At 43.0% G+C, this 24925-nt stretch overlaps 1 protein-coding gene and 2 long non-coding RNA genes across 3 annotated transcripts in view; all 3 read left to right on the top strand.

The window, feature by feature from the left end:
- The first annotated feature begins 2687 nt into the window (after positions 1-2687).
- On the top strand, positions 2688-3546 carry LOC139838974 (uncharacterized). The gene has a single exon (XM_071828992.1). The coding sequence runs from the start codon at positions 2791-2793 to the stop codon at positions 3283-3285; it is 495 nt and encodes a 164-aa protein (XP_071685093.1). The 5' UTR covers positions 2688-2790; the 3' UTR covers positions 3286-3546.
- A 6529-nt stretch (positions 3547-10075) lies between these two features.
- LOC127332408 (uncharacterized) overlaps positions 10076-24925 on the top strand; it is a 28544-nt gene continuing 13694 nt past the window's right edge. The window contains exons 1-2 of the long non-coding RNA XR_007870452.2: positions 10076-10540; positions 11352-11539. This is a non-coding gene — a long non-coding RNA (uncharacterized lncRNA). The remainder of the gene's footprint in view (positions 10541-11351; positions 11540-24925) is intronic.
- On the top strand, positions 11546-15369 carry LOC127332410 (uncharacterized). Its single transcript, XR_007870453.1, has 2 exons — positions 11546-12694; positions 12795-15369. It is a non-coding gene; the product is annotated as an uncharacterized lncRNA (long non-coding RNA).

Raw genomic sequence — 24925 nt, 5'->3', positions numbered from 1 at the left:
TGCTTGTAAGTTGTTAACTACATATAAGTTCATGTTCATTTAGTTGTTCCTGTTCATTGCATATATATACTCATTATATCTTATGTGTTCTCTTATGCAGACTGAAGATCATTAAATGCAGAAGTAATAAGATGTTCAATGTTGGGTTTGTTGACCCAGATAAAGTACATCATGACACGGTAAAGAATAAAATCGAAGAAACGGGGGGAAACCTACTAAGGTTTATAGGGGAGCAAAGCTTCTGTGATTCAATACTGTTTCCTTACAACTACAGGTGAGAGTCTTACTGATCTGTTATGCACATTTAATTTTTCTTACTCGATGTTAAGTGTAATTCATGACGTCTATATGTATATAAACATGTGCAGTTTCCACTGAATTCTGCTAAACATTCAAATTGATAAGGAAATAGTTGAAGTAAGAGACCCATTGAGTAGAGGCCTGGACGGATTCCGCGACTTGCAGAAGATTCTCCATACGTAATTTCAATCATTACCGTGCTATATCTTTCGTGAGATATCAATTAATTATCCACTCATTCAATCATTCTTTTGCCTGGCAGGATTTTGAGAGCTTTCAAGAATAATATTGGGGGTAACTTCGCAGACAAGCTAACATTTACTCTTGTATCGTGCGTCCAGCAGCCACAGAGGACGAATCTATGTGGATACTACGTTTGCGAGTCCATTCGCATGTTAACCACTGAGAAGCACAGCGATAATAGATTCAACGTAAGCAATAATATTCACAACTTTAATTTATTATCATCAATATTTCGTTATCAAGATTGATATAGTCATATTCATCTCATTTTCCTATATAGGTCGACTTCATGCGGGAGAAGCTCCAACCAAATGAACACATACTAGGAATTACGGAGGAACTGGCGGGACTTCTGATGAGAGAAGTAATAGAAGACAACGACTTGTTTAGTCCAAATAGGCGCAACAAATGATCCCTATGTAATAGTTCGAATAGTCGACGGGCTTTAGTCCCGGTAGTAGTAAGCTCCATGTATAGGTGTAAGGGGAATCTACGAATAGACTTTTGCTTCCAATATTTGTTTGCTCGATCTATATATATAATGAATGAGCGTTCTGTGCGCGCACGTAGAGGTCCTTTTGTCGCGGGTGATAATACCGCCCGCGACAAAAGGGTGTGTCCCCTGAACGCCCCGCGCCTGCCACGTGGTGGACCATATGCCGCGGGTGGTAAGCGACCCGCGTCCCACCTCCGTTGTCGCGGCTGGCCGCCCGCGACAAAAGGGGCTTACGGCCCGTGACATTAGGCATGTTCTGTACTTGTGGTATTACATAGAACAAAATTAATTAACGTCTTGGTAGCATGTACTTTCCCGACACCTAATTTATGTTGTCGTTTAATCTATCAAGACACAAACCCTATGTAGCTCGATGATTGGCTTTTACACTATTATAGTGGTGGGGAAATGAGAAAGGATAAGTGTGAGTTGTTAGATGTTTTGTAAAAGAATGGAGCATATCCAATGGTGGGATTGGTTGTACCACAACATTGATATTGTCAATAGACCTCGTTCGCTCGTCCTCCCCTAGGCGGTGGCGCCCATCTCCCTCCCATCTCCACCAGCCAAGGTGTCGGTTCTCTCTCCTTCCTTGCCGCTCCGGCGGCAGGAGGGAGGGGGGACCTTGTTCCTCCGCTCTGTAGTTAGGGTTAGGGTTTGTTTGCTGTGCTGCGTTGCTGGGTGGTGGGAGCAACGCCCGGGTGAATAAACCTACCTCAACTCTACTCCCACACCGGCGGTGATCTTCACGGCAGCGTCTCGGAGTTGATGGCAACGTGTGCTTATCGTTTGTTCGGATCGACAGCCTGGTCTTCTCGCCGCTTCAGATCTGGTGAGATCTGTTTCTGGACGTGTCGCTGGCGTTCGTCGTTTTCCACGACGATGTTGGGGATCGGGGCAAGGTGGATGCTCTAGAACGAGGATATTGGTCCGGAGGTGGTGGATCTGTCATTGTTCCCTGACTTCGTCGATGTGATGCGGTGGATCTTGGTTCAAGGAAGCACGGGGACATCCCCCGGTCGATGTGCCACAACGACATGTGACTCGCTGGTTGCAGCGGGCATGTTCATCGACTCACAAAGCCTCGTTGGTGATGGTGCTTCTTTGGATCTGGCAATGGTGAAGACTCGATGTCTCCTCAAACGTGTGCTTAGGCGGCGTTGGAGGTTGGCGTTGGCCGCTAGTTTCGGCGAGTGCAGGAAACCCTAGGGATGGTTATATATTTTTCATCTTTTAAGGTTCTATCTGCAAAGTTTTCAGGAAATCTATTTTCTCAGTTTCCACGTTTTGTTGGTTCATGTAACTTTATTTTTTATTAATGAAATACGTGGTTGGTCTAAAAAAACATTGATATTGTCAGATTTGTATTAAAAACACTTTCTAATAATACCAACTTACATCAAAATATACTTATATGTGGATTAATTTTTGGTTTGATGAAGATTATATGTAGGAAGGATGTAGCATGTATGGGTCCGCTTTTTTGTATGTGCGTGGGCGAGAGTTTGTCCCAAAAGAGAAATCACTGCCCATAGGTCGCGGACTCAGCCCATGGAGGCCTGGTCGGACTCGGACTTATGGGATCCTTACCGAAGACGGAGAGCTAGCTTATAAAAATGAAGGCGACGTCGCTTTAGGAGATCAGATTTGCGTCGAGAGTTAGCCTAGGGTTCGAAATCCCCATTGTAAAATCGAGAGACCATAGCATTCGATCTCCAGCTTGAAGTTAATCTCTCGGCGGAATCCCGTCGATGGATTGCCACTGCGCCACGAAAAGAAAGGCGGAGGAGGTGACTGATTGTCTTTGGAGCTGTGCCACCAAGAGGAAACTGGAGGTGCCGAAGACTGATGTTGGTGGAGACGGAGACGACGGCGTTGAGGCTCCGGTAAGAGAGCAGGTGATTAGGCTACCGCACGAGGAGATCGACCGGATCCTTACCAGGCCCATGGGCCCGGGCACCGTGGAAGACCCCGAAGACTGCGAGGACGAGGATACAAAGGAACTCCTACGCGAAAACCTTGAGGCGATGGAGGCGCACTGGGAGGAGTACTCAAAGTACCAGGACTGGGTCCGCCGCGAGTACGCTGCCAAAGGCTTCGTCGAGGTCGAAGCCGACTACTTCACGCGCAGGGAAAAGACCCGACTAGCTCTCTCCGAAGATTTTGACAGAATGATTGCTGAGTATCGCCTCTTGGTCGCCGACTTCAACGAGGAGAATGACCCCACGATCGATGATATGATATGATAGATTCCACCTATCTTTTTTTTTGGATAAAGGGTGCTTTGTTGAATTCAACTTCGCATAAGGCGATACAATAGCTTACACCCGGCCTCTTCTTATCTGTCTATGTAGAGCCCAGTCTCTATGGTCATGGATGCAGAAAAAGTACAGAATTCTTGGCTACTTGTACTTAACCCAAATGTTCTATGGTCAGATTCTAATTTTAGCCAAGAAACCCAAACTTTTCTGCAACCATAGCCATAGAGCTGCCGTTGTTCTCTGAAACCTCCCCGTCTTTCTATCAAGATGATACACATCTATGTTCTCAAATTTATTTTTGTCCTGTAATGTTGTTTATTTGGAGAGCATTTATGTTATTTATCCATTCATACATCTATATGACACTATTCTTTATCGAAAAAAAATCTATATGACACTATTGTTCATATCTTAGCTTGCTTAAGCTTTGATGGAAACCATATGTAGGAGTAATTATTTTCAACTCCCTGTTTGCTATTACATCGGTGTTGCTGATTACTTATGATTTGGTTGAGGTTCTCATGGCTGCGGTGATGCTCCATGTAGCATGGTGTTATTTTAGAATATCTAAACCAGACTCTACTTGGTTATTAGTTGTAGCAATCCCTCAATCTAGATTATACATCTGCATACATTTCCATTTTCCCTCTGGATCACTTCTCATAATTCCAGTAGCGATGTAGTGCTCGATATGCTAGCATTGCATGTGTAATTATCAGAGGAGTAACATCCTAGTAAATTTGACTTCAGGTTTGTGTGAAGTCTAAACCAATGTCAACACCTGTCAACTGATGGTGTTCTTTAACTTGTAATTTCTAGTTTTTCATAAACCGTTGGATATATAAATCATCTCCACACCCTAAGAGAAGTATACTGTCCTTCATTTTGAGTGATTTAAGCTGAGACAGACAAAGACAACAGCACAGACATTTACTTCTGAAGATGAATTGTAGTAGATTCTTAAAAACTATACGAGATGATGTGTGTTTTAAACTTACCTAACTGTTGTGCTCACTTATATTTCCAGTACTCACGTAGCTTCTGGGTATGCTACTTACCTTGCAATTTTCGCTTTCAGAATGAGGCAGCTATAGGGTTTGTCTTGAAGCAGAACCGACATTCACACCAATCATTGACATGCACTAGTAGAAAAAAGGCCTTCCATCCCAACCCATTAGTCCCCAAACACTTTGATCCGGGACTAATGGGGTCTTTAGTCCCGGTTCTGCTGGTGAACCGAGACTAATGCTCGGGCAACCGGGACTAAAGGGCTACGGTGGGCTGCGTCCAGGTCAGGAACCTTTAATCCCGGTTGGTGTCCCCAACCGGGATTAAAGGTTTTTTTTTCTGGTTTTTGGCTCCCCACGCACCTCCACCCCCCCCCCCCCCCCGCGTGGATCACCTTTTTTAGCACTGTAAAATAGAAAATAAAATGATAGGAAATTCAAAAAAATAAAATGTTTTCAGATTCTTGTATGTTATGCAACCTAGTATTAGGGAAAATTAACAAATTTTCATTTTCATTTTTTTTGCAAAAAAGGTTTGAAAAATGGTAAACCCGCAATAAATTTTGCATACGACGTCGAAAAAAAAACGTATAATATATCAAAATGATCGTGGGTTTACCCGGTTAGCCAAATTTTAGATTCTCAAAATTCCAAATGAAAATACGAAACAGGAAGATTTTAGTTTTTGCTATAAATTCGGGATTTTATATTTTTTTTAAAAAAAATTAATTTTGTTAATTGCATCATGCATAAAGATTACTATCATTTTTACCCATTTTTTAGGTTTGGCAAAAAAAAATTTATTAATTTTTTTATAAATAATACAAATTAAAAAGTTAATGTTTATTTATTTATTCAAGATTATTATTACATCATTACTTTTGTTTATTAAAAGAATTATTTGAAATTTAAACAATAAAGAAATGTGACATCGAACAACATGTTAATAGGATTGATATGATACTACTATCACATACATGCGCGCAAAGCACTTGGATGCGGAACGGGATGTAACTCGGAAGTTAAACGTGCTAGTGCTAGAGTGGGAGGATGAGTGACCGAGCGGGAAGTTTGACCACGAGTATGTAATTTGACTAGAGATAAGTGTAGTTAGAGATAGAGACTAAACTGTGCAAATTAATGAAATAATAGAAATTCTCGAAAAATAGAAAAAAATGGAGTGAAAAAAATTAGAAAAAAATAAAATTAGAAAAAATTCAACTGGGGACGTTTTTCGTCCCGACGGACGGAACCTAGGCGGATGGACCTGTAGTCCCGGTTCGTAAGCAACCGAGACTAAAGGGGAAGTCTTTAGTCACGGATATTTAGTCCCGGTTGCGCAACCGGGATTAATGCCCGTTGCGAACCGGGACTAAAGCCACTTTTTCTACCAGTGATGAAACATGGCCTGTATATATTTCAGTGCAAATAAATATATCTATAAAGGAGCTAAGATTTCTGCTAAAATTTTCGTTCAACTTTTTATTGGACAAATTTACCCTCCTACCAAACTACATAATACACACAAAATATCGACGTAACGTTTCCTTATTTTATTCTTCCCTCATCGGCCAAATCAAAACAGAGTTCTGTCTACCTGTCTATACCGATCAAAACTACGACCAGACGCCGACCTAGCAAAGCCCCCCTAGACACTAGGCGGGACGTCAGCTACCGAAGCAAGACCGTGTATAAGCAGCCATGCCGATAAGGTGAGAGGACTGGGACACCGGCGAGAGATCAAAGGGTGATCCACAAGACACTACAAGAGAAGCTTGCCCGAAGCGGGTCCACCAAGGGGAGCAAATTGAGGCGGAGGGACGGTATCCAACATTTCTAAACAAGGGATCATCATTGGGATGCCTTCAACAAGGGAACGACATCTGAAAGGTGATGCCATCACCGGCAATGGCGAGGCCATGCGTAGCTTTCGCTAAGATCCCACCGGGACAAAAATCTGGTCGTCGTCGTGAGGCCGTAGAGCGAACAGATAAGAGCTCGCTGCCGCACCTCCAGCCCAAGCCACACTAAGACCTAGCCCCAACTGGAGTCTACCGCAGGAAGAACGGAAATGCAAAACCTGCACTAGCGCGACCTTGAAGGTCGGAGGGAGAGGCCACAACCACGAAAGCAGATGTAGCCCAAGACATGCTGCCGACCGCGACGAGCACGCGCTGGCTCAGGGACCCTACCCTAAGAGAGCCAGCCAGCATCGAAAACGCCCAACCAAAGACGAAGGGGCACCGACGCAAACGGGCGAAGAAGCCGCCAGATCTATACCTAACAGACCAAGCACGAACGTGGAGGAACAATGGATGCACGGTGTTGGGGGTTTCCAAACGCAGGCGCAAAAATGCACCCACAGACCACTCAGATCCCGACCGGGACCGCCCGGACCTGATCTGGCCCTCAGGCCCAGACCTAGCCGCCAAACACCTGAGCCCCCCACCATTGTCGGCGGCCACGCCACATCCGAGGCCTGCATCGCCCGTCCCGGCCGGATGGTCAACTGGTCGGGCCCTGCCAGGCCCAGATCTAGGCCCACAAGCCCAGATTCGGCCAAACCCTAGCCGCCAGTAGCAGCCACCGGCGACCAGCCGGCGCACGAGGCGTCGCACCACCAACACCGGCGACCGCAGTAGAGAGCTGCACCGGCCAGGGACCACCACGCCGCGCCGCCGTGCGAGCGAAACCCGCCCCGACGAGTTTGCCCAACGCGTGGGAGCGTCCAGAGACGCACGCCGATGCGCCACCGTGACCGGAAGGCCGGCCAGAGCACGGCCCGAGTTGCAACGGCCGAGCAGCACCGCCAGACTTCGCGCGTGGGGAAGAGCAGATCCGCCCTCGGCGGCACCGCTCGGGCTTTGCTTGGCGGCTCTCATCGGCGGCGGCGGCGACGGGGGAGGGTGGGGGGAGGGGTTTGCAGGCTGGAGAAGGGATGGGGCGCCCCGGCCGCCTCTCGGGGGGGGGGGGGGACGGGAGCGGGGGAGGTCTCTCAGGAGCGTGTCCTTCAGTCCGGTTGGTTTGTGTGATGTTTATTAGCCCGTTTCCTTGTATCTCACCTCGCCAGTTTATATACGTAAGATTTCTAGAATTAACAAGCCGCCTCCGAGAACACCAAATAGTAGCAATCTGAGGAAGGAATTGACTCTCTCTCCATCGAAGAGAAGAATCGAGCCGGCACGACAAAATGGCCAGCAGGCCGAGAAAGAGTACAGAGCGCTGCAGCAAATAAAATCCGTGAACGGAGCCCAGATCAGAGGAGGACCGAGAGGAGATGGGGGATGAGGGGAGGCCGAATCTGTAGAAACTTGGGGGAGGCGCTACCGGCATGGTAAGGAGGCGGACTGTGCGAGGAGTAAGGATGTCAATGGGCCGGGTATGGGCAGGGTAGTGCAATACCATACCCATACCCGTATAGTTAATGGGTACAAACTTCTACCCATACCCGTACCCATGGGTATGAAACTTTACCCATACCCATACCCGGCGGGTACCCGTACCCATTGGGTACCCGGTGGGTAGGTTAAATTTTACACAAGTCAATCACAATTTTACATTTATCGATAACAAATTTGATTAAAAAAATTAATTATCTCAACTCAATAACAGGTAGTTGAGTATATAACCATAAACATAATATAAAAATAACATTCTTATATTCTAACTCATAAGTCAACAAAAAAGACGTGTCACGTATGAATTTGACAATAAATGGGCAGGGTATGGGTATACCCGCGGGTACGAGGCTATATCCGTGCCCTGCCCATGACCTAACGGGCAGGGTATGTGTACTACCCATGGGCATAAAAGTGTACCCATACCCTGCCCATGCGGGTACCTGTACCCGTGGGTAAAATTGCCATCCTTAGCGAGGAGTAATTGTGTGTAACTCCTGTGAGTGGTGGCGCGGAGAGGGGGATCGATCGAGGGGTCTAGCGCTAGGGTTGATGATTCGAGCGAGAGATAAAGAAAGGCCTTGGGCCGCGTCCGCCTAGGAGACCTGGGGCTTTTCCTTCCTTTTTTTTTTTCTTATTCTTACCTTTCTCTTTTGACCGAATTTTCCTTTGGTTTATTTTTTGGACCTGCTGCGCACATAGTAGGTACTAGTAGCCTTGCTTTTGCTGACAATTAATACTCTATATGAGGAGCAAAGCGCTCTTTGAATCAGAATTAGTATTATGTTATTGCACAGCCAGAATTGTAATCGGTTTTTGTCAATACTGGATGCCGTTTGGCATGTTAACAAGGGAGTTTGGGGGAAAAGAAAATAGAAAACACTACAGAATATTTGCAAACTTTTAGGAAAGATCCTTTCTAAAAAAAACTACAGCATATACATAATAGCATTAACCCTAGAATAAAATAGCAAAACAAAATAAGATTTGCAAATATGAGTAACTTTATATGGTTTAGCAAGAGCATGAAAAAACATGCAATGTGGATGAAGAACAAAGCTAATAACCCCACGTGTATTATTTTAGAGTAGCTACCAGCGTCATCTAATTCGGTGCTCTCTTGCCGCGCCAACGTGAAGTTACTTTGGCATTTATATGGATTTTTTTTTCTGCTATTGCAACACTCGGTTAAATTTGTTATACATCGTAATTTTTTTGTTTTCATAGGTTTAGCCGCGGGCTCTATGATTTTCACTAATAGATAGGCTAATTAAAGACTCCATTGTATTTGGATTTGATCGACACCCACGGGTATAAAGATATGAAACAACACCCTTTTAATTTAATTTAATATGACACCGTAGCAACGCACGGGTTTTATCCTAGTATGGGCTTAAGAGAAAAATGCTAGGGACGTTATGACACGGCAAAACTGTACAAGGAAAATAGGAATACTATCTGTCTTATCTTCTGTCTTAATTTGTGTTAAGATGCTATCTATACCAAGTGTGCAATTACTGTTCAGATGACATTTCCGATGTTCTGCATCTACTGTCAATGTGTCAATAACATAGGAGCTCCACAGTTGCAGTATGTTATCATAATTTTAACTCATTTAACTCGAGTTTTGTATGTGCTGATTATTCTAATGCACCATTAGTTGGACTGAACTGAGCTGTTCTAGCAAATACTTGCCCTTATTTTGTGCACTCTCCCATTTTAGGTCTATACTATACTTTAATGCACCTTTAGTTGACCATGAACTGAGGTGCTGTAACAAACGTTTAGCAACCGAATTATTCTAAAACTGAAGTATTACAAAACCATAGTGTCCAGGGTTGTTTTTCCAGTACTAGTAAACGTGCACGTGTAACACACGTATTAAATAATATATTTTAATTTTTAATTATCTTTTACTGAGTTGCTTTTTTATGGATTTTTCATTCACTACGCGACTTAAATATGTCTAATGGGTGGACACTATAAACGTGTGTGTGCATGATTCGGTTTACCCATATCACGAGGTAAAAAATATTACACCCCCAACCCGATTTAATTATCGCAACCCATACATTTAAATGTGGTGTTCCTCATCTTCGTTTACCAACGTGGGAGTGCGGAGGTTCGGTTGCTCCGAGCAAAAGCTGACGACGCGATAGCTTCAGATGTCGCTATCCTCTTGGGGGTATAATCATTTGGAGAAGATAAATATCAGTAATCTTATTTTTCAATTTGGCAGCAAAGTAGATCTTCAAAATTCTAAAATCCTAACATAATTTATTTTTCCGAAATTCCCTAACATAACGTTTTACATCCTTGCAAAAATATAAAAAAATCGCAACGGGAGAAGCACTTCTCTCTCCTCAATCAGTTACAGTCCCCACTCTCAAGCTTCCTCTCCGCGCACACCCGCGCACACCAAAAAAAAAAGCTTCCTCTCCGCGTAAAACGTTATCCCCTGGCTGCCGCGTCCATCGCCTCCCCGCTGCCGGCGGGAGGACCGGGCTCTCCCCTCTGCCGGCGCGAGGGCCACCCTGCTAGTGCCGCAAGCTCTTCCCCTCCATGCCTTCGTAGCGCTCCCGGGACGGCTGGCCCTTTCCCTACTCCCCGCTGATGTCGCCATTTCCAAGCGTGGTCAGCATGCCCTGATCTTGTTCGCCCCTCTTCGTCCATTCCAGCCGGAGAAGAGCCCGAGGAGGCGCTGGAGCTCCACCCTTCCTCCAAGCATCCACAGACACAGATCCCTGCATAGCCATATGCGCAGATGCATTCGATGTGCAGCTGGAGGCGGATGAAGTGCTTCCACCGTTGTCGAGTATGTTGCTTCTGATCTAGGTTCGTTTCTGCTTATTTACCTTTTCTAGAGCATTTATTTTGGCCTGCTGCTTCTCAAGACACTTCAATTTCTGTCTTGGCAAGCATCCCACTGAACAAACAGTTTCATAGATGTTAGTCTTGTGATGAAATACTTAACTGCGCATTCAGAACACTTTCCAAACCTGTTTTAGTCCCGATCAATTCCTAGTAAAATTAATGCATTAATTAATTGTTCCCCCTTCCTTTCAACAAGGAGTATTTCGTATTTATCTCTGTACAAATCATCAGCCTACAAAATTTTATCAACTGAAACCATCGTGATTGCAAAAGTGCAAGTTTCTTCAACAGCCATTGTTTCACAAAATAAAAAAATGCACAAGATTAGTTTTTGCTTTGATGCATGAAACAGATTAATAATAATTTTTTGACTTGCTCGTTCTTGATAGCTCCTATATGTTTTAAAGTAGTACACTGGAGCACAATTCTAGTGCGCCGTCGGTGAGGATTAAAAAAACAAAAAAGCATAGACAAATTGGAAACAAGAAGTCTTATTACCACAAAGAGATCTATATTATTCTTGTTAGAGACATTGAGAGGCCTATGTACCCAGCTGAAATCAGGTGATATTGAACAGTTGGAACTTAATTAGAGCACAACTCTGTAGGGTAGTAATGCTAGAGATAAGCAGAATCTACTACAGAAGCATGGGTAACTCTGAATGTCAGTGCCAAAAGAGAAGGCATTGTGCTGTGTCTAGAAATCTAAAGTATGCTGGTATTGTTCTGTTGTGAAAGATGCTGATTGTGTCATTTAAATGTCTAAAATTCAGGTTTATATAATGAGTCATTATTGTCTGGGCTGCTACAAAGAGTCAGTACTCATGTAAGTGGTCAATGGTTTCATACAGTCATGTTCTAAGGAAGTAAGATGTGGATAACAAAAGGAAACAAGCTTCAGATCCAATACATGCGCTTGAAGCCCCAGATATAGCGTCCTCCAGCAAGCATGATAAAGAAGGTATGTGCTTGCTTGAATTCCTCAATCGCTAGCTTGGTGAATTACTTGTTGCGACTGGAGGTTGACTACTACTATTACATATGCCACTTGCATTTGAGAAAAATCAAAGATACCCGAAAACTGTTTGCCTTGTACCATATTGTTGAACATGAAAATTTACCCTGAATTCAACTTCGATTCATGGATCTGAATATTCAAACATTTCAAACATAAAATGGAAATACTGCCAAATGGACAATAATAAAGTGAATATGTAGTTGTTAAAAACCATCGTGTAATACATTCAGCTCTGAATAGCAAAGCGAAGAAGGCATATTGAGAACATAGTTGAGCCATCCCATGCTTTATTTTATTACAGAGTGGGGTAATTATAGCCATGGATGTGGCAAGCTTAAAAAAATAGTGACTCTGCAAGTAGGTGATAGATAAGATAAGACACAGTACCAAGTTTTGAGAGATTCGGCATAAACATAGAAATGACAAATAACAATCACACATGCTTTATGTTTATCATCAGCGGCACCAAAACTATTAAGCACCGTGCTCTGAATGTAAAATTGGTCAAAAACTTCCTGAAAATGACCTTTATTGTTGATAAAATACAAAAAGAAACTCTGTATAGTCCCTGAATAGCAAAGCATCCCATGCTTTATTTCAGAGTGGGGGTATTATAGATACAGATCTGGTGACTTGTACAAATCAGTGACCCATTTATATCCAGCATCGACGTCCATCCTCTTTCATGCTTATATATAGTTTGGTCTGAACTGTACCTGCAAATGAACAAGAAACATGGTTGCAGCAAATATAGTTATGTAGATACAACAACATAGATGCAAATAAACCTAACACACCTTCTTCACTCCTCTAAAACATCTCGATAGACAATGTTTTTGGTGCTTTTCCCAGATTTATCAACTTCATTGTTCGGCTTGGCCAAAATCCGTGTCGTCTTTCTTGACACTCCCCTTGACAATGCAACATATAGTTGGCCATGTGAGAATACATGTTCGGGAAGGTAAATACCAACGTGTGGTATGGTCTGGCTCTGTGCCTTGTTAATGGTCATCGCAAAACTTAGACGGATGGGAAATTGTTTTCTCTTGAGTTTGAAGGGAAGTGAGTTGTCCTCCGAAGGCGACATAGGGATCCTAGGTATGAACACCCTCTTTCCAGCATGCTGACCACCAACTATCTCTGCGTCGATTGCATTATCCTGGAAGGCTCTGATCATAAGTCGTGTTCCATTGCATAGGCCATTATGAGGGTCAAGGTTCCGGAGTAGAATGACAGGGCAGTTGACCTTTAATCTCAAAACATGCGGTGGCAATCCATTTGGTGTGATCGAGTTCAAAAAATCAATTGTGTAATTATTCTGCAAGTCATCCTTGATTGAGTCGAAGCTATGGTATAACTTTTCTTCGCCTGGAAACCTGGAGATCATCTTGTCATTTAGATCATCCACATGCTCGTTCTTGGTTGAAAGAATTGCACGTGCACTCATGTACTCTCTCGATATAGCATTGGCATGCAGCGCAGGGAAGACACCTTCGATGAGCCTGTTAATAGCTTTTTTATTCTCGGTATAGCCAATCACAATTTCATCAGGGAGACGCACATAGTCGTTGCCAAGAGTCTCTTCTGTTCCATTGCCGATCCTTAGGAGGTGTTCGGAAAACCAAGGATCATCCTGTGCCCGCATATTGCGCGTGAGGCGTATCTTTTGGGTCTTCTCCCACATATAGGATCTGAGAAGTGTAGCATCCGTTATTTGTGCTCTTATCCCACGTGTCACAACGGGAAGGACCTGCCTGAAATCCCCACCAAAGACAACAACCTTTCCCCCAAAAGGCAATGGACATTCCATTATATCCTGTAATGATCTATCAAGCGTCTCAACGGCTTGACGTTTTGTCATAGCGACTTCATCCCAGATTATCAAGGATGCCTGTTTAAGCAACTCTGTTGTGCCACTCTGCTTTGTGAAACTACACATGCTGTTGTCAGTAAGTTTGATTGGAATTTTGAACCTGGAATGCGCAGTCCGGCCTCCAGGCATTATCGATGCAGCTATACCGGATGTAGCAGTTGCAATTGCTATTAGGCCCATGGAACGCACCTTTGCAAGCAATGCCTTGTACAAGTACATCTTCCCAGTGCCTCCTGGACCATCAACAAAGAATATCTGGCTTTTTTGGTTGACCACATGATCCATTATGTCATTGAAACCAGCGAGCTGCTCACTATTCAAACTGCTAAATAAATCCAAATGTTCTTTGTCTGCGGTGACTTGCCTCTCCTCTATAACCTCTCTATACTCAGTATCATAGGAACAATTGATGTCAACCAGATCCGGAAGTCCATAGGTTGTAATATCCTTTCCCATTGATTGCAACATATCCCTGATATCTCTAAGGACCATCTGCTCAAGTTCTGCCTCATTGGATTGATCACGATGGTAATCCTCTGACATTGAAGCTAGATGTTTGTCCCACATCTTTCGGATTTCTGTTGCCTCACGAAATACCAGTATAGTCGCAAACAGCCGTCTTAGGGCACAAGGCATCTGAAATGTGGCGGCCTCTATCATGCAATCATCAAGGGTCTTGTCGTGATCAATGAGGCCTAAGTGCTCACAAGCCTCCCTGAAGGAACCTCATAACTTGCCATTTACTGTTTTTAAATCATCAAATGATGTGGCACCTCGGACATGACTTAGGAGCACACGCAAATAGTACCTCTCTCCTTCAGCAGGATGTGCATACACAAGTCTACCAATTTGTGATCTCCTATTTTTTCTGTTCTGCCACTTTTTATTTCCGGCAATCCACCTATAATGTTCTGGAAACTCTCTGTACAACCATTTCCGTGCCTCCGAAAACTTCCGGTTCATTTCAAAATACTCGGTTAGCATGGATTTAGAAGAGTTTGGTCGAGCGAAAACATCTTCTAGATTTTCATAAGCTTTAAATGCAACTGTATGCATGTTTTCCAAATGAAGTTGGAGCTACATAGATGGACTGACACCGAACATTTTAAAACCGAAAATCCTGTAAATAGCCTCTGGAGGAGATACATAGCGTGCATCCCTGTGATACGTCTCAAACGTATCTATAATTTCCGATGTTCCATGCTAGTTTTATGACAATACTCACATGTTTTATACACACTTTATGTCATTATTATGCATTTTCTGGAACTAACCTATTAACAAGATGCCACAGTGCCAGTTCTTGTTTTCTGTTGTTTTTGGTTCCAGAAAGGCTGTTCGGGCAATATTCTCGGAATTCGACGAAACAAAGACCAAACATCTTATTTCACCGGGAAGGTTCCAGAAGTCCGAAGGGGAGACGAAGATGGGCCAGGGGGCCCCACACCTCACCTGGGCGCGGGCCCAAGCCTGGCCGCGCCACCAGGTGGGGAGGGCACCCTGGTGCCCCTCCTGCGCCGCCTCTTCGCCTATATAAGCCCTCGTGACCTAAAACTTCGATACCGATTGACGAAACTACAGAAAGACTCCAGGGACGCCGCCGCCATCGCGAAACTCCAATTCGGGGGACATAAGTCTCTGTTTCGGCACCCTGCCGGGACGGGGAATTGCCCCCGGAGCCATCTCCATCGACACCACCGCCATCTTCATCGCCGTTGCTGTCTCTTATGATGAGGAGGGAGTAGTTCTCCCCCGAGGCTGAGGGCTCTACCGGTAGCTATGTGGTTCATCTCTCTCTCCCATGTACTTCAATACAATGATCTCATGAGCTGCCTTACATGATTGAGATTCATATGATGAGCTTTGTAATCTAGATGTCATATGCTATTCAAGTGCTTAATTATGTGAACTTTGGGGTTACAGTGACCTCGGTGTAATGGTGACAGTGTGTGCGCCGTGTGTAACTCCCTTATGAATTGTGGTGTGTTAGTACCTCCTGTGAATGCTCACGGTGATGGTGTGGGGTGTTTATTAGTACTTAGGAATACGCCTTTGATATGTGCTTTTGCACACTTGCCCAATGAATTTGAGTTCTCTATCCAATAAGAGAGTAGTATGATGAAGTGCTTATATTTATATTCAATTATGATTGCAATGTTGAGAGTGTCCACTAGTGAAAGTATGATCCCTACGCCTTGTTTCCAAATACCGAATCACCGTTTATTTACTGTTCTACTGCATGTTTACTTGATGCCATATTTATTTCAGATTGTTATTACCACTCATATTCATCCATATCACTTGCATCTTACTATCTCTTCGCCGAACTAGTGCACCTAACATCTGACAAGTGTATTAGGTGTGTTGGGGACACAAGAGGCTTCTTGTATCGTAATTGCAGGGTTGCTTGAGAGGGATATCTTTGACCTATACCTCCCCGAGTTCGATAAACCTTGGGTGATTCACTTAAGGGAAACTTGCTGCTGTTCTACAAACTTCTGCTCTTGGGGGCCCAACACTGTCTACAGGAATAGAAGCGTGCCTAGACATCAAGCTATTTTCTAGCGCCGTTGCCGGGGAGGTAAGGTAAAAGGTATTCACATCCTCCGACTACTAAGCTATTTCCTAGCACTGTTGCCGGTGTGTGAGTGCTCGAAGCTATTTTCTTTAGATCCTGCAATTATATCTTTTTGTTTCTTGTTTTTATTTTCACTTGTTAGGCTTAATGGAAAACAACAAAAAAATTAGGGATCTTTATGAAATTTATATTGAATTAGGACATGATGTGTTTGAAGAGAGAATTAAAAAATCCATGGAACTTTGTTTGCAAAATAGTTGTAGCAATGTTATTAGCATGAACTCTTTGAACACTATTATTGCTAATGCCATGGAAAAATCTAAGCTTGGGGAAGCTGGTTTTGATGAGCATGATATTTTTAGTCCCCCAAGCATGGAGGAGAAAATTTACTTTGATGATACTTTACCTCCTATATATGATGATTACAATGATGACTATCATATCTTCAGTCCACCTACTATTGAGGAGAAAATTAATTACGATTACAATATGCCTCCTATATATGATGATTATGGTGATGAGAATAATAATGATAGCTATTTTATTGAATTTGCTCCCACTACAATTAATAGTAATGATTATGCTTATGTGGAGAGTAATAATAATTTTATGCATATAGCTCATGGTAAGAATGTTTCATGTGATAGTTATATTGTTGAGTTTGTTCATGATGCTACTGAAAGCTATTATGAGAGAGGGAAACATGGTTATAAGCATCTTAATAATATTAAGTTTCCCCTCTTTATGTTGAGAATCTTGAAAAGTTGCGCTTGTGCTGCCTTTCTATGCTTGTTGCATTATGTTTACATGACTTGTTTATTTACAAGATTCCTTTTCATAGGAAGTGGGTTAGGCTTAAATTTGTTTCATACTTTCTTTTTGATGCTCTATTTTCTTCAACTCTCATTCTTATGTGAGCATCATTAAAATTGCTGAGCCCGTCTTAATGGCTATAAAGAAAGCACTTCTTGGGAGATAACCCATGTTTTTATTTTTGCTACTGTTTTGTTGTGTCTTGGAAGTTGTTACTACTGTATCAACCTCTCCTTATCTTTATTTTATTGCATTGTTGTGCCAAGTAAAGTCTTTGATAGTAAGGTTGATACTAGAATTGGATTACACTGCGCAGAAATAGATTTCTTGCTGTCACGAAATTGAGTAGCCCCCTCTGCAGGTAACTCAGAAAAATATGCCAATTTACGTGCGTGATCCTCAGATATGTACGCAACTTTCATTCAATTTGAGCTTTTTCATCTGAGCAAGTTAAGTGCCCCGGAAAAATTCGTCTTTACGGACTGTTCTATTTTGACAGATTCTGCCTTTTATTTCGCATTGCCTGTTTTGCTATGTTTGATGGATTTCTTTGTTCCATTAACTTTCAGTAGCTTTGAGCAATGTCCATAAGTGTTAAGAATGATTATGTCACCTCTTAATATGTGCATTTTTAATTATGCACTAACCCTCTAATGAGTTTGTTTTGAGTTTTGTGTGGAGGAAGTTTTCAAGGATCAAGAGAGGAGGATGATACAATATGATCAAGAAGAGTGAAAAGTCTAAGCTTGGGGATGCCCCCGTGGTTCATCCCTGCATATTTCAAGAAGACTCAAGCATCTAAGCTTGGGGATGCCCAAGGCATCCCCTTCTTCATCGACAACTTATCATGTCACCTCTAGTGAAACTATATTTTTATTCCGTCACATTTTATGTGCTTTACTTGGAGCGTCTGTATGTTTTTATTTTTGTTTTTGTTTGAATAAAATCATATCCTAGCATTCTTTGTTTGGGAGATAGACACGCTCCGCTATTTCATATGAACACTGGTGTTCTTAGCTTTACTTTTAATGTTCATGGCGAAGGTTGAAACTGCTTAGTTCATTGTTATATGGTTGGAAACAGAAAATGCTTCATGTGGTAATTGGTATATTGTCTTGAATAATTTGATACTTGGCAATTGTTTTGCTCAAATAGATCATGTTTAAGCTATTGCATCATGTACTTTGCACCTATTAATGAAGAGCTACCATAGAGCTTGTTAAAATTTGGTTTGCATGATTGGTCTCTCTAAAGTCTAGATATTTTCTGGTGAGGTGTTTGAACAACAAGGAAGACAGTGTAGAGTCTTATAATGCTTGCAATATGTTCTTATGTAAGTTTTGCTGTGCCGGTTCATACTTGTGTTTGCTTCAAACAACCTTGCTAGCCAAAGCCTTGTACTGAGAGGGAATTCTTCTCGTGCATCCAAAATCCTTGAGCCAAAAATTATGCCATATGTGTCCACCATACCTACCTACTATGTGGTATTTCTCTGCCATTCCAAAGTAAATTGCTTGAGTGATACCTTTAAAATTTCATTCTTTGTCTTTGCAATACATAGATCATGGGAAAATAGCCTTAAAAACTATTGTGGTAAAGAATATGTCGCTTATGTATCTTATTTCTTATAAGTTGCTTGTTGAGCGGTAACCATGTTTCTGGGGACGCCATCAACTATTACACCTTTGTTGAATATCATGTGAGTTGCTATGCATGTTCCTCTTGTCTGAAGTAAGGGTGATTTATCATGATCAAATGGTTCGAGTATTCATATTGTTAGAGAAGAACATTGGGCCGCCAACTAAAGCTATGTATCATGGTGGAAGTTTCAGTTTGGACATTAATCCCCAATCTCTTATGAGAATATTATCTGTTGTTGAATGCTTATGCATTAAAGAGGAGTCCATTATCTGTTTTCTATGTTGTCCCGGTATGGATGTCCTAAGTTGAGATGTATCAAAAACGAGAAATCAAATGCGATCTATCTCCTTGGACCTTTGTACAGGTGGCATAGAGGTACCCCTTTGTGACACTTGGTTGAAACGTATGTTATGCAATGATAATCCATGTAAATCCAACCTAATTAGGACAAGGTGCGAGCACTATTGGTATTCTATGCATGAGGCTTGCAACTTATAGGATGTCTTATGTATAACACATATGAATTATTATTACCGTTGACAAAATTGTTTCTATGTTTTCAAAATGAAAAGCTCTAGCACAAAAATAGTAATCCATGCTTCCCTCTGCGAAGGGCCTTTCTTCTACTTTTATGTTGAGTCAGTTTACCTACTTCTTTCTATCCTAGAAGCAAACACTTGTATCAACTGTGTGCATTGATCCCTACATACTTGCTTATTTGCATTCATCATATTACTTTGTGTTGACAATTATCCATGAGATATACATGTTGAAGTTGAAAGCAACTGCTGAAACTTATATCTTTCTTTGTGTTGATTCAAAACTTTCTACTAAGAATTTATTGCTTTATGAGTTAACTCCTATGCAAGTCTTATTGATGCTTGTCTTGAAAGTACTATTCAGTTGTTTAATCATTATCTTTACCATTGTTTCGAATCACTGCATTCATCTCATATGCTTTACAATAGTATGATCAAGATTATGTAAGTAGCATGTCACTTCAGAAATTATCCTTGTTATCGTTTACCTACTCGAGGGCGAGTAGGAAGTAAGCTTGGGGATGCTTGATACGTCTCAAACGTATCTATAATTTCTGATGTTCCATGCTAGTTTTATGACAATACTCACATGTTTTATACACACTTTATGTCATTATTATGCATTTTCCGGAACTAACCTATTTTCAAGATGCCACAGTGCCAGTTCCAATTTTCTGTTGTTTTTGGTTCCAGAAAGGCTGTTCGGGCAATATTCTCGGAATTCGACGAAACAAAGACCAAACATCTTATTTCATCGGGAAGGTTCCAGAAGTCCGAAGGGGAGACGAAGATGGGCCAAGAGGGCCCCACCCCACACCTGGGCGTGGGCCCAAGCCTGGCTGCACCACCAGGTGGGGAGGGCGCCCTGGTGCCCCTCCTGCGCCGCCTCTTCGCCTATATAAGCCCTCGTGACCTAAAGCTTCGATACCGATTGACGAAACTCCAGAAAGACTCCAGGGACGCCGCCGCCATCGCGAAACTCCAATTCGGGGGATAGAAGTCTCTGTTCCGGCACCCTGCCGGGACGGGGAATTGCCCCCGGAGCCATCTCCATCGACACCACCGCCATCTTCATCACCGTTGCTGTCTCTTATGATGAGGAGGGAGTAGTTCTCCCCCGAGGCTGAGGGCTCTACCGGTAGCTATGTGGTTCATCTCTCTCTCCCATGTACTTCAATACAATGATCTCATGAGCTGCCTTACATGATTGAGATTCATATGATGAGCTTTGTAATCTAGATGTCATACGCTATTCAAGTGCTTAATTATGTGAACTGTGGGGTTACAGTGACCTCGGTGTAATGGTGACAGTGTGTGCGCCGTGTGTAACTCCCTTATGAATTGTGGTGTGTTAGTACCTCCTATGAATGCTCACGGTGACGGTGTGGGGTGTTTATTAGTACTTGGGAATACGCCTTTGAGGTGTGCTTTTGCACACTTGCCCAATAAATTTGAGTTCTTTATCCAATAAGAGAGTAGTATGATGAAGTGCTTATATTTATATTCAATTATGATTGCAATGTTGAGAGTGTCCACTAGTGAAAGTATGATCCCTAGGCCTTGTTTCCAAAGACCGAATCACCGTTTATTTACTGTTCTACTGCATGTTTACTTGCTGCCATATTTATTTCAGATTGTTATTACCACTCATATTCATCCATATCACTTGCATCTTACTATCTCTTCGCCGAACTAGTGCACCTATACATCTGACAAGTGTATTAGGTGTGTTGGGGACACAAGAGACTTCTTGTATCGTAATTGCAGGGTTGCTTGAGAGGGATATCTTTGACCTCTACCTCCCCGAGTTCGATAAACCTTGGGTGATTCACTTAAGGGAAACTTGCTGCTGTTCTACAAACCTCTGCTCTTGGAGGCCCAACACTGTCTACAGGAATAGAAGCGTGCATAGACATCACCCTGTATTGTCGAATTTCGTTGATGATTCCACCATCATTGATGATATCCTGCTCGAATGCAAAGGAAGCCCGATCATGCCCTTTGTAGATGTATTTGAACGAGTATTTGACTGCCTTAATGCTCGAGCATGCTTCAACATTAATGTGGCAGTTGTATCGCATAAGTAAACTGGCGTTGTAAGGAACCACCCATCTATTATCCAAAACTGCACCTCTGATCCTGACTACACGCCCATCGTCCCTCCTTTTATAGATGGGATATGAGTCTTTCCCTTGTTGTGTGGCATTGCAAAAATCTCTTGGATAATGGAACTTGCACTGTCCATCAATCATGCAAGGACAACTTTTCTTCAGCTCACCACAAGGACCGTGCAACATATGCTTGACGACCAGATCATGTAGAACAAGGTGTTTCTCTTTGTCAGGTATCTCTGCAGATATCACCCGATCATAGTCATCTGGGGTCGCTAACTTGTTTTTTGCTTTCATGATTAGAAGTATATGCTCATGCGGTAGACCTCGTTTCTGAAACTCTGTCACATGGACATAAGCTGCGACTTCTCCAAAATGCTTACCCTTAGTTAGTAAGTCCATCATATCTCGCTGTTTAGCTTTGTATACTCTTGCCACCAAGTCCGGACGGTCTTGTGGCAGTTGTCCAGGCTCCAATTTCTCAGTTATCTCCTGCCAATAGGGATTGCAAGTCATTGTGATAAAATAGTCGGGTTTACCCCACCGCTGAACTATTGCCATTGCATCCAGGAACCTCCGTTGCATGTCGCGGTCACCACCAGGAAATGTACGTGGTAGCACAATTCTTTTGCCAATCCGATCACCGCGTGACTCACCAGCAACAACGGTGTCAACAAGACCCTAAAATAAAAATATACATGGTTATAGAAAATTATGCAACATCTATAGTGTCATTCTATGCTGACATCGTAGAATAAACATAGCATATTTACCTGGTAGAGGTCAGCGCGGATAACCTTCTGGGCTTTGAGTACCAGTCAAGCCTCATGGTTTCGATCTTGATATACATGTCAACAGCCCACTGTTGGAAAAGGCGCCCCCCGAACAAGATGATGTTGAAAAGCTTCTTCCTGACCTGTAGCTTGAAGCAGTAGTACTCTCTCGCACTAACATATTTCCTAGATTGTTTTGCATTCACCTCATTGTCACCAAAATCCTCATCTGGGTTATCGTCGTCGTCATCTGCAAGTTATTTGGCAACAGAAATCTTAAATATTCGGTGCATAGTTGGCTGAACTCATAATAATGTTCAAAAAGCATAGATGACGAATACCTGCAGGTAAATCAGTGGCAAGGTCTTCATGTGGTGCAGAATTACTAATTGGTTCTCGCGTCGTGTTTTGATCTTCACGTGGTGCCAAATTGCCAGCTTGTTCTATAATCAAGTCATTATCTGTAACAAGGATGGAAACATGAATTTGCATTCATAAATATGAGCATATAACCAAAAAAATGAACATCATACCTATAAGCAAATCAGGGGCTTGGTATACTTGTGCTGTAGAATTATCCACCGAATATTGGCTCGTCTCACTAGGTGACAAGGTATCAACTTGTCAATGCCTATGGATTGTAGGCTAGGGTTTAGTTGGAAGTAGAGGGCAAGTAGATCTCGAAGGTTTCAGCCGAAAAGTACTCGACGATTATGAGAACTAGGGTTTGTAACAATGATTCGATGATCTCTTCGTCCCTCGACTCCCCCTTTATATAGGAGGCGGAGCCGAGGGTTTCGTTTTGTACAAGTTACAGAGTCCGGGACGGTTTCTAACTCATCCCGCCAGATTACAAATAACACTTCCTATTACAACTCTAACTTTCCTTAATATATCTTGGGCTCCCGAATCTTCTTATTCTTCGGGTAGTGGGCCTTCAGTAAACCCCGGGTACTATCTTCGGCAGGCCCATTTGGGATGCCTATGTCAGTAGCCCCCGAGATTTTGCTTGAATCGTAGAGTCAGGGAAAATCTCCACTGTTTATTTTTATTCAACACCTTCAACTTTTTTATATTTCTTCATAAAATTCTATATTGTACAGGGATAATGGTAGTTGGGGCTAGTTCATCTGACGGATCAGGTACTAGTTAACTGCTCTAGTGGCAATCCGCAAAAACCTACTTCAAGATCACGTCCCTGGACATGATCTCGGGATACTGGTGTAAACTTCGACAGGTGCCGCTTAAGGTCTTACCATTCTGTCGAGTCCCAGTCAAATTTATCGAGTACCTAACGCGTCCGTTAGGATTTTTCTTCGTATCTGTTGATACGGATAAAAGTAGCAGAGCGCAGTCTTCGGCGATGCCACGCCCAGCAGAATGGATCTGGGGTCTTACCTTCGCAAATTTGCGGCATTCAGAAATTGATCGCAACTTTGGCGTTCTGAGAATATATTGTCGAGTGCTTTTCCGGCTGTTGGAATGGCACATTTTATCGAGTCAAATATGACTTATATTGCTCTCCCGATGGGAGTATACGTAGAGTTAATTATAACTCAAAATATACTCTTTTGCTTTTCTATCTTTCTTTTTTAATTTTTGTTCGCGTGCCCGATAGGAGTAGCCCCCGAGGCTACAACCAAGGACTTGTGCTTGGTTGTAGGCTCAACATTTTAGTCCACCTTGTCGCTATATTGTCATTATTTTTCGATATGATCTTCTTTTCATCTCTCGGCTGCGCGAACAGCGCTCCTGATGGGAGTAGCCCCCGAGGCTACAGCCAAGGACTTGTGCTTGGTTGTAGGCTCCCACAATTTCTATATTGCCATACTCGAAATTTTACTTTTGTCGAAGTAGCCCCCGAGCATTTGGGCAAAAACTTGTATTTGATCAAAGGCTCCCGAAGTATTCAATAACTTCTCCTGTCGCCAATCTTCTTTTATTTTTCTTGTCAAATTTACTTCATCTCTGTTAATAGTCGTGATTTTTCTGCCTTGTGGGTCCATTGTTTCCACCACGTTGACACGTCATGCAAGTGGGGGACACACGTCCTCCGCTTTTCCTGGCGCACGTACTGTAACGCCTGTTCTATTCCATCTCAGTAAAAATACCTTTTTACCCTTTATCTACAAGATCTTTTTTCACCACACGATTTCTTCATCCAACGGTGCATTGCTTCGCCCAATTCCTATATAAACCTTTCTTCAACCTCCGTTCACTCCTTCGCTTGCGCCGCACATCTGTTCCCCTTTGCAAAAACTTCCACTGCGCCCAACTCTCTTTGATCTCACCCACGCACGAACTTTGCTTTTCCAGTGCCGTTGATGCCACCGCGCACGCGACTCACTCGCCACAGTACTCCAGAGTCCAAGATGGCCGCTGAAGATCTTGAGTGGGAGAGATCTAAAATCTCCAACCAAGACGTCAACATGCTGAAGAGGCTAGGCCTGATGAAGAAAGAGGACGCCATCCGCTTTCCCAGCGAAGAAAGCTACCCAAACCCTCCAATGGAGTACCGGGTTAGTTTCGTTGATCACCTCATCCGCGGCCTTTCTGCCCCAATTCACGATTTCCTCCGCGGCCTTCTTTTTGTTTATGGGATTCAGCTGCACCAGTTGACCCCCAATTCTATCCTCCATGTCTCCATTTTTATCACGCTTTGCGAATGCTTCCTTGGAATCCCTCCTAACTGGGCTCTGTGGAAACGCATTTTCTGCCTCCGCCGCAATGGCTCCCACAACGCCACCTATAACATAGGCGGCGTTGTTATCTGTGTCCGAACTGACGTTGATTACTTCGACGTCAAATTTCCTGATTCTGTCCAAGGGTGGCGCAAAAGGTGGCTCTACATACACGAAGAAAGTGCCAATTCTGTGGAACACAACATAGTCCCTTTCGACGGAAGTGCCAAAATTCAGCGCCGCCGCTCCTGGGATGCTGAAGCTTCCGAAGAAGAGAAAACGGCGACAGAAGCACTTATGTCTCGTATTCATCAGCTTCA

Source organism: Lolium perenne, chromosome 4 (assembly GCF_019359855.2).
Source record: "Lolium perenne isolate Kyuss_39 chromosome 4, Kyuss_2.0, whole genome shotgun sequence".
NCBI classification, from domain to species: Eukaryota; Viridiplantae; Streptophyta; class Magnoliopsida; order Poales; family Poaceae; genus Lolium; species Lolium perenne.
This window is presented reverse-complemented; position numbering and strand designations above follow the sequence as displayed.

Bases quoted from the DNA above. Each gene is read 5' to 3' on its own strand.
- LOC139838974 (XM_071828992.1), top strand. From the start codon at position 2,791: ATGGATTGCCACTGCGCCACGAAAAGAAAGGCGGAGGAGGTGACTGAT.